Source organism: the organism of the source record quoted next, unplaced genomic scaffold (assembly GCF_019419815.1).
Source record: "Pyrus x bretschneideri cultivar Hongxiangsu unplaced genomic scaffold, Pyrus_bretschneideri_v1 Contig78, whole genome shotgun sequence".
Classification (NCBI taxonomy): domain Eukaryota; kingdom Viridiplantae; phylum Streptophyta; class Magnoliopsida; order Rosales; family Rosaceae; genus Pyrus; species Pyrus x bretschneideri.
The window spans coordinates 1686403-1701260 of NW_025999818.1; the positions used below are offsets into that span (position 1 = coordinate 1686403).

General features: G+C 37.6%; 1 protein-coding gene and 1 pseudogene across 1 annotated transcript; both read left to right on the top strand.

Annotated features, from left to right (window-relative positions):
• On the top strand, positions 1-2067 carry LOC125472951 (uncharacterized protein At4g08330, chloroplastic-like). Its single transcript, XM_048575112.1, has 2 exons — positions 1-359; positions 1484-2067. The coding sequence occupies exons 1-2, from the start codon at positions 268-270 to the stop codon at positions 1884-1886; spliced, it is 495 nt and encodes a 164-aa protein (XP_048431069.1). The 5' UTR covers positions 1-267; the 3' UTR covers positions 1887-2067.
• Positions 2068-2579: 512 nt separating this feature from the next.
• LOC125472962 lies at positions 2580-11089 on the top strand (annotated as a pseudogene).
• Positions 11090-14858: the final 3769 nt, after the last annotated feature.

Sequence of the window (14858 nt, forward strand, 5' to 3'; positions counted from 1 at the left end):
TATTTAGTCTGGAATTCGTCCCTCTCAGCTTTCTTCTTTCTGGACACGACACCTTTTTGATATCTACGCGGCATCGTTTCGGATCCAATCCCAGCTTCAACTGCCACTGTTGGCGGTAAAACTCCCCCGAATCAGGCGTGACACGTTCGTCACCAACCCACTTATCACATCTCTCTCTGCCCACAACCGTAGTAGTTTCAAAACGGTCGATTTTCAGAAAATTCTCCCCCACCGCCACCGTGTCAGCCGTTGGTTTCATCGTCTTGGATGGAGAAATCGAATATTTACAGAGGCAGTTACACCAACGGAGCTTACCATTCAACCTTCTCTTCCTCTTCTCGCGCCGATGTCAGTTACAGGTGCCATCTCTCTCTCTCTCTCTCTCTGAAACTATTCTTTTTATTTATTATTGGTTTGAATTTGTCTTTGTATTTGATACGATCGCAATGGAAATTGGATCTTTGATCTCTTAGTGCTTTTAATAGTTGATTATATTTAGTTAATTAATAGAGGAGGAGTGAAAAATCGAAAGAATTGGCAGGATTTAATTTGTGTTTGTTGGCGTGGAATTGTTGAAATTGATTGGGACCAGAAATTCTTTAGACTAAACAAGTAAGGAAGATTTTGAGATCTGTGAAAAGGGTCCTCAACAAAATTGCAAAAATGGTGTCAATTGGAAGAAAAGGGAAATTATCATAGACATTCTTTTATCCACAATATAAATGAAACATTCTTGCAGTTTTTGATATTTAAATTTCAGTTCTTTGAGATTGCAATTGCTTAGTTTGTTTCTTGTTGGGAATAGTCGAGTGCAGTTTTGCTCACTTGCCACCCATGGCCACCGCATTGATTCTAGTTACATGAGTGTGATTTAATCTCAAAATTTAAAATCAACTTATGACAATCTATGCGGTGGTATCGTCACCACGTAAGAGTGGTGGCGAGCAACAATATTTTTGAAGGAGTGCAGGAAGTAAAAAGAAAAAGTAGTGTTAAGATTACTGGCCAACATTTACGATCTACCTCTCGTTTTGCTACTTTAAGTTTTGTTATAGTGGATTAGTGGTAGAGCAATTGCCTCAGCTTACTCCAACCTAAGCAGAGTTCTACATTCTAAGACATTGTTATTCATGATTAAATAAATAGAGTAAAAATTGAGGATAGTTCTTTGTGCGGGGACACTCTTTTTCTCTTTGTCCAGGTTGAAATTCACGGCAAGGTTTTAATTGAGTCCCATGTATGCACTCTATCCTCATCATTTTTGTTTGTACGTATTCCCTCTCGTTTCAATGAATATCGTACTTTTCTCAAAAAAGTCAGAAGTGCTAAGAGCATGACAAAATTTTGTTTTAAATGTTAAAAGGACAAAAATATTTCAAATTTCTTTCTCTCCAAAGTCTTTGGTCATTTCTATTTAGTTGTCTTTAAATCTTCATGAACCAATTTACAGAGCATATAACATGGAAATTGTTTTTTTGTGCAGCTGTGGCTCTTGTGGCTATGAGCTGAACCTAAGTTCCAACAACCGGAACACTTCTACAATTGGCTCTAATAAGTATGGAAAATCTATAAAGCGGGGGATCATATCGTTCTTTAACGTCGATGAGAGCAGATTTACTCAGGTTGATGAACTTAAGTGTAAACCCCATTTCTCTAAGCGTTCATGGGGTTTGTTCAGCCGGAGAACTAAACTTCTTTGTCGCAAGTGTGGTAACCATATAGGAAACGCTTATGATGAGTACACTTCATCTTCTTACCCACTTGTGTTAGATGGATCAGATTCATCATCAGGCCATGAAGTTACCAAATGCAGAAAATTTGATGTTAGAATTCGTGCTTTGCAGCCTTCGAATTCTGAAGAATGTGGCACTTCGTTTTTAGAATGACATTTGCTGAGCAAGCATACTTGTATGAGGTTATACTCTCTACGGATTGTATCGGTTTTGTGTTTTACCCTTTTGTTAGAAAGTTTGCCTGTATATATATAAAAGTTTAGTCAGCATTGAAGGAATTGTGGTGTGGAATTTTTGAAGTGCTTTGAATGATTGAGGAAAGTTTGTTAGAACATACCATTGCTAGCTCTCTTCAATTTCTGGGAGAATATAATTTCTGAACAATTATTTTTACCGTTAACCTTATCAACGGATTTACTTAGTTTGTTAAGAGTTATCATTTGAAGTAAAAGAAGAATTTCTCATTGGACATGTAAACAATGATCCTTCCGTAACATACTATTCACGACTCTCGCCATCATTTATCCAGTGAAAGGTTTTATAAGGGTGCCCTATCCGGCAGCTCTCTCGCGCTATGGTTAGACTTGAGCGAGCTCCCGCCTAAGGCAGGCTTACTGAAAAATTCTCTTCCTCACAGCCCTTTCTTGTATCGACTGAAAACAATTTACAAAATATAATAAATTATACAATATGGAACAAAATGGCATCTGAAGATTTTTTTGTTTTTTTTGATGAGGGGAGATTCAGAACATTGAGTGTCAAGAATCAAGACACTTACTATCTGAATTTTGATACCCAATCAATGCTTTTTTTTCTAGGTTTGGACTATACAAGTCACGGACAAAAATGTTGAAAATGTCCACCGATTGGTCGGCTTACAGATTCTTCATCGAGAATATTGCAATTGTATTTACCTTGGAAATGGCATATCTATAAAGGAGAATGTGGCTTCCTTTATGTAAGGATTCGTTTTTCTTTGCAAACAAATAACAATTTAACACGTTACTTATTTATATGTGTGGCTATATTATTTATAGGTAAGGAAGAATATCTCTTTAGTTGTAAGGAGCTAAAAGATGTTCTTCTACCAGTGCAATACTTTGGGTACTGACTTTCTGACATGGTCTAATTAAAAAATGTCACGCGTTCCTTGTTTATTAAAGCCGAAAAAAAATTCCATATCAGATGTTCTTTGCGCTATATAAAACAAAGAGTAGTTCCTTCTTGGATTTTCTTACATATCATCTATAAAAACCTTTTTGGTATGATTATTTTCTCCATTATGGAGTCACCAAGAATTGCTATGAAAGTTATAATCACTCTGTTTTGCTCTTGCATGCTTTTGTCAGAGTCACATTTCACCACTTTTACTGCCTTGGCTTTGGAAGACTGAGTTTCCAGCCATCTTTAACTTTGGAGACTCTAATTCAGATACTGGTGGATTGGCCTCGTCCCTTTTGGAACCACCCCCTCCTTACGGCGAGACCTTTTTTCGTAGGCCGGCTAGAAGGTTCTCCGATGGCCGCCTCATAATCGACTTCCTGGGTATGTATTCGGTCATCTCTTAATCTTCTCACACTAAGAGAAACTGCTTTTTGTGTTATTCCAACGCTCTTCCTATCGAACATGTTCACATAGGCAGCACACATCATATACTTTGTTCTGGATTGTAAATCATTATCTTTTTCTTATTTTAAGAAAGTCAAAATTATGTTTTTTTAATTGTTTTGAACTCGAAATCTCTTACTAACTGTAAATTAAGAATTCCAGGAGGAATGCTATCTTTATACATGTTTATAAAATTCAAAGTAGAACATTATGGTTTGAACCCGTGGAGCCAATTTCTTTTCTGTTGTTGAATCCCGTAAAATTCAAAGTAGAACTTTATGGTTTAAATCCTTGGAGCCGATTTCTTTTCTGTTGAATCCAACATCATAGTTTTCTTGCTGTGTTCCATGTTAAAAGGATCCAATGAACTTTGTATATGTTTTCCAATAGTTACTTCTCACGGATTGGGGAGCAATGCACTGGTACAATCACTATAAAAAAAGTTCCCTTTCCAACGTAATAATTTCGTCGGGCCTACTAGGGTTCCATCGCCTTTTATTTTGCCCGACGAAATATCGTTGTGCAACGTCTATCGTGTAAAACTCATTGCTCAAATGCTTACACGACGAAATATAATATTTGGTCAGGTACGTTATGTTTACTTGACAAACATCGAGTAAAGTACGTTGACTACTTAGCCCGAGACATCTTTTCCTCCGGCACATGGAGATAAAAAATATATATATATATTTTTCTTGATGGAAATTCGTCGGGCAGCTAATTTAAAGAAAAATACAAAATACATGTCTCGACGAAATAATTCGTCGGGCAAAATTTTTATTTTTATATTCATAAATTAAAAAAATATTTAGTTTTAATTATATTAAAATAAAATAAAAAATCACAAAAATAAAAAAAATATGTTTAATTATATTAAAACTAAAATATTCGTACAAATGTATGTAAAATATCCTAAACTAACCACTCCCAGGGTGGCTGGACAGATGGCGGCTGAAGGTTGATTGGAGGATTGAGGAGGCGAATGCTAAAGGCTACCATTGCCTAGGCCATCCCAACAATGTAGCGCTTCAACTCCTCCTCTGTTTGGCCTTGTGCTTCATTTCGCAAGCGCATTTCTTCTCGAGCTTTTTCTTCTCGCTATTGCAGGGCCACTAACTCCATCTCCAACCATTCGAGTTTGGAAGATGTCCCGCTTGTAGTCTGAGAGCTAGAAGTAGAAAATCCCTTCGCGGTCCTAAACCCGACCCACTGCCCAAACTCTGAGGGTTGATCAGTAAAAGCCTCAACAGAAGATGCACAAGTCTAGTAGTACTTATGCAACTTGTACTTCCACTACTTTACTATCCAATCCACACCCGCTTTAAGTACCCGGACATACCCAGATGTTCCATGTCCATGGAGAAGTTGACATGAAATACACACCAAAAAACAAGTGTATTAGTTAAAAATATACATTAAATAAGTAAAAGTAATAAAAATATTAAATGAATAAAATTTCTTACTTACCGAGATTTGTCTCATCATCTCATCCAACCTGGGGGAGAGCCACTCCCATGAAGGGGCGAGCAGGGGCAGGCCTGACCCAACCTCATGTCGTCCCGATCTGTGAACATGCCTAGCAGATGGGGCACTCGCTCCATCACGGCCGCCTGGGTGCTGCCAGACATTTCACAGTATTCCTACCTACAAATTAAATAATTTAAATCCTACAAAATTCACAAAACAACCCAAACCAAATACACCCACCCACCTCCCCCCCCACCCCCCCCCCCCCCCCCCAACAAAAACCCCGCAACCCACCCTTTCCCCACACCCCACCCAACACCTACCCACCACCCCGCAATCCACTACCCCACTGTCCCCTAAACCCGACCCTTCTTCCCACCCCGCAACCCACTTTCCCCACACCTCATCCTGCACCCATCACACAATCACAATTTATAAAATTCCTACAATTAACCAAATCAAATTCGAAAAAGAGTGAGTGATCATGCCTTGTGAGAGAGATAGGAGAGAGCAGAGAGAGATCAGATAGCAGAGAAAGGGAGTAGAGAGAGCATAGAGTTCAGGAAGCGCCGCGAGGATGAAGAAGAAGAAGGCTCTCAGTATTATAATACAACACACCCCTGCCCGACGGAAAGGTTCGTTGGGGGAAGTTTAAATGTTATGACACATGTTCCTAAACCTTAAAAGCTCGTTGGGAACACTGACCAAATTAATCGGGGAAAGTCACTTAAACATGTCTGCGCATTTCAATTTTTGACGAAAAAAATAGTGGGAAATAAATTTTGCCTAACGAAATTTTCTTACACTTTAATTTGTGAGGAAATTTGATTTTGATTTTTTGGGAAAAACGCGGGGGAATTTTTACGTTTGCCTCATGAATTTAGCAATGTAGCATGACGAAATTGTGTATGTTTGCCTAACGACCTATACATATTTCGTCAGGAAAACATAAAAAATTTATTTTTTTCCATACTTTTTTGGTTTAATTTCAAACGGTTAAAAGATCATCGAATTTGATGATCAGGTCAATTCAGTGCGTGGTTAGACTTGAAAATTTCTTACACGACACATTAACATGACATTAAAACGACCCAAAATAACGGATTTCAGGTTAACATGATAACTAATCGGATCGTTATCGGGTTACTCATTAAGACCTCGTTAATAACGAGTTTAAAAGCAGGTAACACATGGATAACTCGTTTTGACACGCTAAGAAAAAAATTATTTTGATGATTTTAAAGTTAAACTACTAAATAAACTTACTATAAAATACAATAGTCATAATGTATACATTGTATATTAAATATGCATTATTGTATTATTATTCTATATAAGAAAATTTATTTATTTATTTTTATTATAGAGTTTCTTATTATCATTAATGAGATGAATTTTACTTGACTTGAATATGTATTATTGTCCTAAACCCTAAATCATAAACTACACATTTGTGCGGCAAAACCTGAATGGTTTGTCGCGCAAAGGATGCTATACTATGCGCCAATTTTTTCCCTTGGCGCTAACCTGACGTTGGTAGCTTTGCCCATCAAATTCGTTTCGTTAGGCAAAAGCCTCTGAAGAAACCAAAACGTTGACCAGTTTTGCCTGATGAACGTTTTTATTCTGTCAACCCGATGAACGTTTTTATTCTGTCAGGTATAGTTTATTTGCCCAATTAAAGTTTGTTCGTTAGGCAAATGACAGTTTATGGTAGTGAACTCCAGAACAACGCCCCATAAATAATACAATATTATGTAGAGAAAAACTTGCACATGTCGTCATATTGTTAACATGGGACACTAGAGAAGACAGGAATCCATGAACTTTAGGCCATATATCCATGCCCAAAATCAAGGCTTAAGTACAAATTTGCTTCTTAAAAGTTTTGAATTTCTTTTTTTTTTTCACTTTGGCCGTTGAGTTTTTCACGATTCATTGTCTATTCCAGATGTTTGGCACAACGGTCCATTACGACAAATAAACCAAACTAGCCAAAGTGAATTGTGAAGAGCGCTAGTTTTGTCAACTTTTGTAACTAGTGTGAATGTTGCCCTTCGAACATAGCTAGATAAATAGATACTTGAGTATGTCATGACGTTGTAAAGATCTCATATAGTCCTTTATGAGCCTCTAAAATATCTTGTATACCATGACCGATGCCCCAATTGGTCCAATACATGTGACCTGCTACCAAAAAAAGAATTGCAATAGTTAAAAGATGGTGTGCAATATCTGTCAGCAATAGACCTGTAGTTATTGGATCTAATCCTCCACGAAAAGTAAGAAATTCCTCATATTTTGACCAATTCAAGGTGAAAATGGGGTTGCTCCCTCAACAAAATTGGGATAAAGTTAAGTTGAATTTATTTTTAAAAGTTTATAAACAAAGTTACAAAAACCAGTTTAAAGTAAACCTATCCGTAAATTCAGAGGGTAAATTTACGATTAAACATTTCATAAATTCAAAAGGAAAATCAAACGTAGTCATTTAATTATCTCACTTGGTGTTGTAATTGTTGTCTGATAAAACTTCGTGATTAAGTAAAAAGTGTAGGTCACCCTTTTCTAAGCGCATATCTGGATTCTCTGGGGACCAACTTCTCCTATGGGGCAAACTTTGCCACTGCAGGTTCCACTATCAGACTGCCAAATCGCTTCATACCAGCTAGTGGATTTAGTCCCTTCTACCTCAATATACAGTACATGCACTTCCTGCAACTCAAATCCAGATCGCAACTCTTAAGGCATAAAGGTGATGTATAAATACAAATTCTATGCAAGAACGTCCAACAAACGTATCCTTTGTTATTGTTTGATAATGCATCAATACTATGTTAGTACATTGGTATAAAACCTTAGTGATATTGACACATTTTTTCTTCAATAGGTAACATACGTCTGTTATAAAGCCAGACTATACTTATAAAACTTTAGTGCTTAGCAATAATTGTGAAAAATGTTTTTACTTGTTACATGTAAAAATTTATTTTTTGTGCAAACAAATCATAGTTTGACATGTGTATGTAAATTTTTCTTTTCGTGTTTTCAATTAGTCATTTTTGTAAATGTACCTCGGTCTGTAATTTACAACAAGGAATGAATTCTTAAGTGTAATGAAATAATATATTGGGAATAATTGAGCTTAATTGATGAATTTGTAGGGGGAATATTTGCAAGTTTAATGCCCATGGAGCCTTGGAGGAGTACTTCTCTAAAGCTTTATACACATTTGACATTGGTCAGAATGATCTTGCGGAAGGGTTATCAGATAACAAGACTATACATGAAGTCAATGCCTCTGTTCCTGATATAGTCAGTATGTTTTCAACAAATATTAGTCTTCTTGTCTTGTCATATTAATTGGGATAAATTACATTTTATTATCTCAGGTTTGAGGTTTATAGTAATTTCATACAATATCTTTAAAAAATTTCATTTTCATACCTCAAGTTTCACCATGTTCTACCACTGCGAGGCCCAATCATACTCAAAAGAAGAGTTTGATCCTGGCTCAGAAGGAACGCTAGCTATATGCTTAACACATGCAAGTCAAACGTTGTTTTCGGGGAGCTGGGCAGAAGGAAAGTGGTTTAGATAGCTGTTTTGGCAGAGCAGAGGACTGAAAATCCTTGTCAGTGGTTCGAATCCACTTCTAAACGGGCGAAGAAAACATACTTTAGGAAAGTGCTGTTACATTTTCCATCCATTAATCTGTTAAGAGCTGACATAACTGCTAAATATGTGTCACGTGACAAAAATAATAATTTTTATGTATTTTAAATATTATAATAATTTATCCTATTTAAATAAATAAATAAATTTTTTTAAAAAAAACTAAAACTCAGAAACCTATTTCCCCGACCCACCTCCATCCCCTCCACTGTCTTCACCTCCCCTCCCATCCAAAAACCCACCCCATCTCATCCCACCCCACCTCCCCCGCAACCCCCACCCCACCCCACCCCACCGCACCCCACTCCACCCGAATCGCCTGGAACAAGTGGCCGGAGTCGGAGTCGATGAAGAAGGCGTCGCTGGAGACGCAGCTCGAGGCAAGCGGGGTTCTGAGACGAAAATCGGGTTCGATTCGTCCCATTCAAGCCGACATCGTTCAAAAGTAGTCGGGTGAGGAGTTGCCGCTCTCGCTGGAGTTCGAAACTATGGAGTTGGGATGGTGGGTCAGGACCCTGCTACTGCGATGCGAGTCCACAGATTTTTATTTTGATCTTTTAATGTCAGAGTTCAGGGATGACAAAGGTGGTTCGCGATGGCGGGTGGGGGGAAAATTTTGGATATTTTAGTTTTGTTGGGTTGTTGAAGATTTGAAATTGAATGGGTAGGCTTTGCATTTCAAAAGATAACAGTGCGTGTTTGGTTGGAGGGAAATTGAGAGAAAATGGGTAGGAAATGTTTGAATTTCTTTGTGTTCTGTTGAGTGTGGGAAATTTTGGAACTTTTTCAATGTTTGGCTTCTGGGATGGAGATTGACGGATCTGGAGCAAGATGGAGATTGAAGGTTGCGGGGGAGGCTCGGGTGATGGGTGATGGGGAATGGGATAAGGTGGGGAGAAGGGGTGGGGAAGACGAAAGGGACTTTTGGGGTTTTTCCATTTTTTTTTTTTTTTTTTTTTTAATTAATTAATTATTTTAATATTTTAAATTTTTTATTAAGTATGTAGCCACGTGACACAAATATGGTTGCTACGTTAATGGAGATCTTATATTTATCACGTTATCATCTAACGGTTAACTTAATAGATTTTTTAACGGTTGTATGAAATTGAAATAAAATGATAAGTAAATGTATAAAACTGAAATGTTTTAAAGATATTGTAAGAAATTGAAATGAGGAGATAAAATGTAATTTACCCTATTAACTTTGATCTCATACAATTTGGTGTGGCCATGCGTTCAACAACATAAGGATTTGATAAGATAAAATTTGGTGTGGTCTCACAAAATGTAGAAAATATATGATTTGGGAGCAAGATCATTTTGGATCCACAACACTGGGCCAACTGGCTGTCTCCCTTTCATTTTATCTAATTACCATTGGCTCAAAAGGACGAGGTTGGCTGCGCAAAGTCTTTCAATGAAGTTTCTCAACATTTTAAGCACGAACTGAAGGAGGCCACAATTCAACTCAGGAAGGATCTGCCTTTGGCTGCATTCACTTATGTTGATATCTATTCTGTCAAATACTCTCTTTACAAGGAACACATAAAATATGCTTAGTCACTCAACCTTTTAATATCACACAATGTATTAACGACTAACAATCATCTACACATTTATGCAAATTCATGGGGATGATAGGGAATAGTATTCTTGTGTGTGGTGATTATCAATCACGTAAGGTTTATGCACACATGATTCCAAAATGTATCTTTTATAACATGTGATGTGTCGATTAAAAAATTATGACAATAATCTAGGATTCTACATCTCAACAATTGGCACTTAAAACGTAAAAATATAAATAGGGCTTAAAATTGTGATCCCTTGAGCACTATTCTAATGGAAATCAGCTTAAGTAGAGAAATTCCAGGAATGATATTTATTTTCACATGTACTAATTAGTTGAATTCTTTTTTAGGGTTTCAGCTCCCTCTTGTTGCTTGTTGTGGCTGTGGGGGCAAGTACAACTATAGCAATAGTGCTGAATGTGGAGCAACAATTAAAGTCAATGGAAGCCAAATATTTGTTGGTTCATGCAAACGGCCATCAGCTAGTGTAATTTGGGATGGCATTCATTATACTGAGGCAGCTTCCAAGTTTGTTTTTGATAAAATTTCAACTGGAGAATTTTCAGATCCACCCCTTCCCTTCAAACAAGCATGTCACAGAATTATTTTAGATTAACTGATTACAACAATGTTGGATGTTGAATGTTGTAACTTTTCTCTGGTCAATACAAACCTTGTACCGGGTCCTTCGATCATTTCAAGTAAAATTAAGAATTAAGGACATTAGATAAATAAATAACAATGGTCTTTTTTCTTCGAAAAAAAAAAAAAAAACCATTGCTCTTTGATAGGGCCGAGAGGACTGAGGAGCACACCAGAATGATCTTCTAGTCCAATACGTGAAATAGCCTAATGTTAAAGCCATATATCCATGCTTCCTAAAAAAAACCCTTTCTAGCTAGTAGCTGACTTTAAAATAGCTTAAAATTCTCATTATAGCCGCCACATGATCCTTATTTGGAGAGTGCATGAATTAAGTAACAACACTGACAACATAAACTATGTCCGGACGAGTAACGACAAATAGATCAATTTTCCAAGCCAACCCCTAATATCTTCCCTTGTCAGATAAATACTCAAATACGTTTGTAATTTATGCACAATAGAAATCTCCTCTAGCTTGCAAGCTAACATACTAGTTTTAGACAACAAATCTAGCGCATATTTCCATTGAGACAAGTAAATACCTTGGATTGAGCCACCTCAATCCCTAGGAAATACTTCAAACCTCCAAGTCTTTCGTCTCATATTCGGAGCACAAATATGTTTATAATTTCTCAATTTCTTGAACATCATCACCTGTAACAATCATATCAACCACATATATAATCAGTAAGGTCACTCTACCACCCTTAAGTTTGATAAACAAGGTGTGTTCAGTGTTCCCTTGGTGATAACCATATTTTTTCATGGCTTGAGAAAACGTTTTTTTCATGACTTCAGTAAACGTTCATGTCTGAGGTGACTGTTCCAATCCACAAAGTGCCTCTTTGAGCTGACATACTTTCCCAAAAGAATATGTATACCATACCCCGTCGAAATATCCATATCGATGCACCTCCTCTTCTAGGTCTCCATGGAGAAAACCATTCTTAACATCAAATTGCTTCAATGGCCAATCAAGATTTGCTACAACAAAACTCGTATGGTGTTCATCTTTACAACCAACGCGAATGTGTCTTGATAGTCCACGTCAGATGTTTCTGTATACCCATTGGCAACCAACCTGGCCTTATATAGATTAATTATCCCGTCAGCTTTGTGTATAATAGTGAATATTTGCAACCCACTGGTCTCTTCCCTTTCGGCAAAGACTATTCCAAAAGTCCCATTTTTATGTAATGCATCCATCTCTATTTGCATATCGCGAACCATTTTGAATCTCACAGAGCATCTTTAGCTTTTGTCGGAATCTGTATACTAGCCATTTCGTTCACCATAGCCTGGTATTGTGGATAGTGTCGGTATGTAGATACGTACTGCGTAATAACATACATAGGGTCTTCCGTTCTGTTAAGAGCCGTACTTGTGGTTTTCTGTGATTCCGTCTCAGAGGAAAACAATAAGGTTGTTAAAAAATATTAGGATTAGATGAGTAATAGTTTTTGTAGTACTTACCTCAAGGATATCCATGAACGAGAACAATTGAGTGGAGAAAAGGGGTTATTTCATGGACGTTCGATGACTCATTGGATGGAGGTATCACTTTTGTTGATGCAACACAACAAAAAACATGTGGCGATAGGTGTAAGGCGAATGATAAAGAAACATGTTCCGCCAAAGTTGGTAGGAGAGAACAGTAGTCATGGATCCGAGGCGGCATTCTCATTAATACGGCATACATAACCACATTAACTCAGTATGATTGAAGGGCCGATAAATCGATCAGGAGAGCTCGAAAAGTCTCCAAAATGTGTCGGTTATTTCGCTTGGCCACACCATTATGTTGTTGTTTTTGGACACGTAGTCTCATTAAAAATTTCATTTTCTGTGAAAGCTTCGAGTTAACATTTTGACCACCATTGCCAGAACAAGGGATCTCTTTTTTTTTTTTTTCTTTTTTTTCTTTTTTTGGACAAAGGTAATTTTCATCACCAAGAGAGCACAATTACAAACAAAGGGGCCCAAATACACTGAAAACACAAAACAAAAAAATAACCCTTAACACTAAACAAAAGCCCAACCCGAAAGAAAGGCCCAAAACAGAAAACCCTACAAGACTAGCTTCGTCCACCGCCGTCGAAGAACCGGCTACCGACCACAATCCAGAATCCCAGGCCAGAGATCTGACCAAACACAGAACAAAGGATCTTGATGGAGAGAGTTGAGTGTGATGCAGTAGAAGTTTTTGAAAGTTGTGCAAACATCGCTCTTATTTTTGATCACATAGACCCAATTCAATTGTCTAACAAATGTAACAAACCAACACATTCCATGTTATGTAGTAATCGGAAAGGGACCTCAAACATCCGAATGAACCAAATCCAAAAGGAAATTCTCTTTTACTAAAACTTAAAAAGGTACGAAGCACAAAGACTTTTAGCTAAAGTGCAAACATTACATTTTAACTCAGTCTTGAACACCATTAAATAAAGATGGAAGCAACTTGTGTAAATATTCAAAAGATGCATGCCCAAGTCGACGATGCCACAGCCAAATCCTCTTAACCCGCTCACTATTACTACAGCGAACTTGATGTACTTGACCGGATGCCACATCGTCAACATAATATAACCTCCTTTCTCTTAGTTCCACGTCGAATAATCGTCCGAATCTAGATATCCTAAAGTACGCAAAATGTAAGAAACATTAATACAATACAATCCAATTGTTCAATAACTTGACCAACTGACAATAAGTGGTTCAATAAAGTAAGAATTAACGACGTGCGGTGTAAAGATAAAGTGAGAGTTAAGGCAATAGAGTCGGCGCCTGTTGTTGGGACAACATCACCATTAGTCGTAACAACACTCTCTTTAGGATGTGTTGTCATATACCACAATAGGGTTTTGTCATATGTCATGCGATCAATTGCACTGAAGTCAATAATCCCACCGACATCTCTATCAACAGATGCAATTGAAACTTTACCAAAGATTACATGTATCATCCACAATATTAGAGAAAGAAGATAGTTGGTCAATAAGTGACAAGACCAGTTCAGGGGTCTTATGCCCAGTAGTGGTATTGACCGAAGTCATATTAGAACTGCTGCTACCTCCAGTTGGTTCCTCCTTATTGTGGCCAATAACTATTGCTGCGACTCTTGTACCTCTATCAGCTACTTTGGCTTGTCCTGTGCGACGAGAACTCCTTGCAGTCTTCAGTTGTTTATGACTTTCCAAAAACCAATCCAAATAACCATGTTTTTTGAAACATGTTTCATCTGTATTCCGAGTACCATTGCTAAAAACATAATAGAGATTATCCTTCTCAATATCAGGTAGGCAAGTAGAGAGGGAAATTCTAGAAGCGGAGTTCTTGGCCACCATGGTGATGATGTAATTAGGATTGAATCTTTGAAAAATATTGTATTGAAAGGTCAGGATAGAAAAGATGGGATCAAGCTTTGATTGATGTGATAAGGCGTGGACTTAGTGCACATGAGATAAAGTTTGAGAGCTTCATTTATTATTGTCATTATGCATGGGATAAGTGCGTGGTCAGCAGCAACGAATAAAGACTCAGAGTCAGTGCAACTGGGATTGGTTTTCACGACTTGTGCATGCATGTCTCTTTAAATACCAAGCGGCGGATGACATACAAACCCTTCCAAATTAACACACAAAACTGTTATGTGCAAACTCTCGCTCTACGCAAGACCTTTCAAAGACCTGGAGATTTTTATTTTCCTTTTTCGCACCAACACACCTTCAGTTTGGATAAATAGCATTGTGGTGACAACTGGCAACATCTTCAGTTTGGATAAATAACACTGCTTTGAGACTGACTGGTTACTTATCTAAGTCTCGATCAGTAAGGATTTTCGAGTCCTTGTTGGAGGAAGTCATCTCATCATCCTTCTCGGCGAAGTGAGGTGTTACTAGATTACTAACATTCAACACATTGAAATCCAAATTTGATATTGAACTTCGCAGAACTAGCAACCTTATCTTTAGGCTCTAGAACACAAAGGCTAAGACGTGTTCCTTCCTCGGCTATAGTTGCAAGATTCATAAGTCAACAACGCGCTCAACACCACATCAACATACATTTTAATTACTCCTTGGCTGAGCTCGGCCGACAAGTTGGCATGCCCTTCATTCAACCGAAGGACGTAATTAGCTTACTCACTATTCGG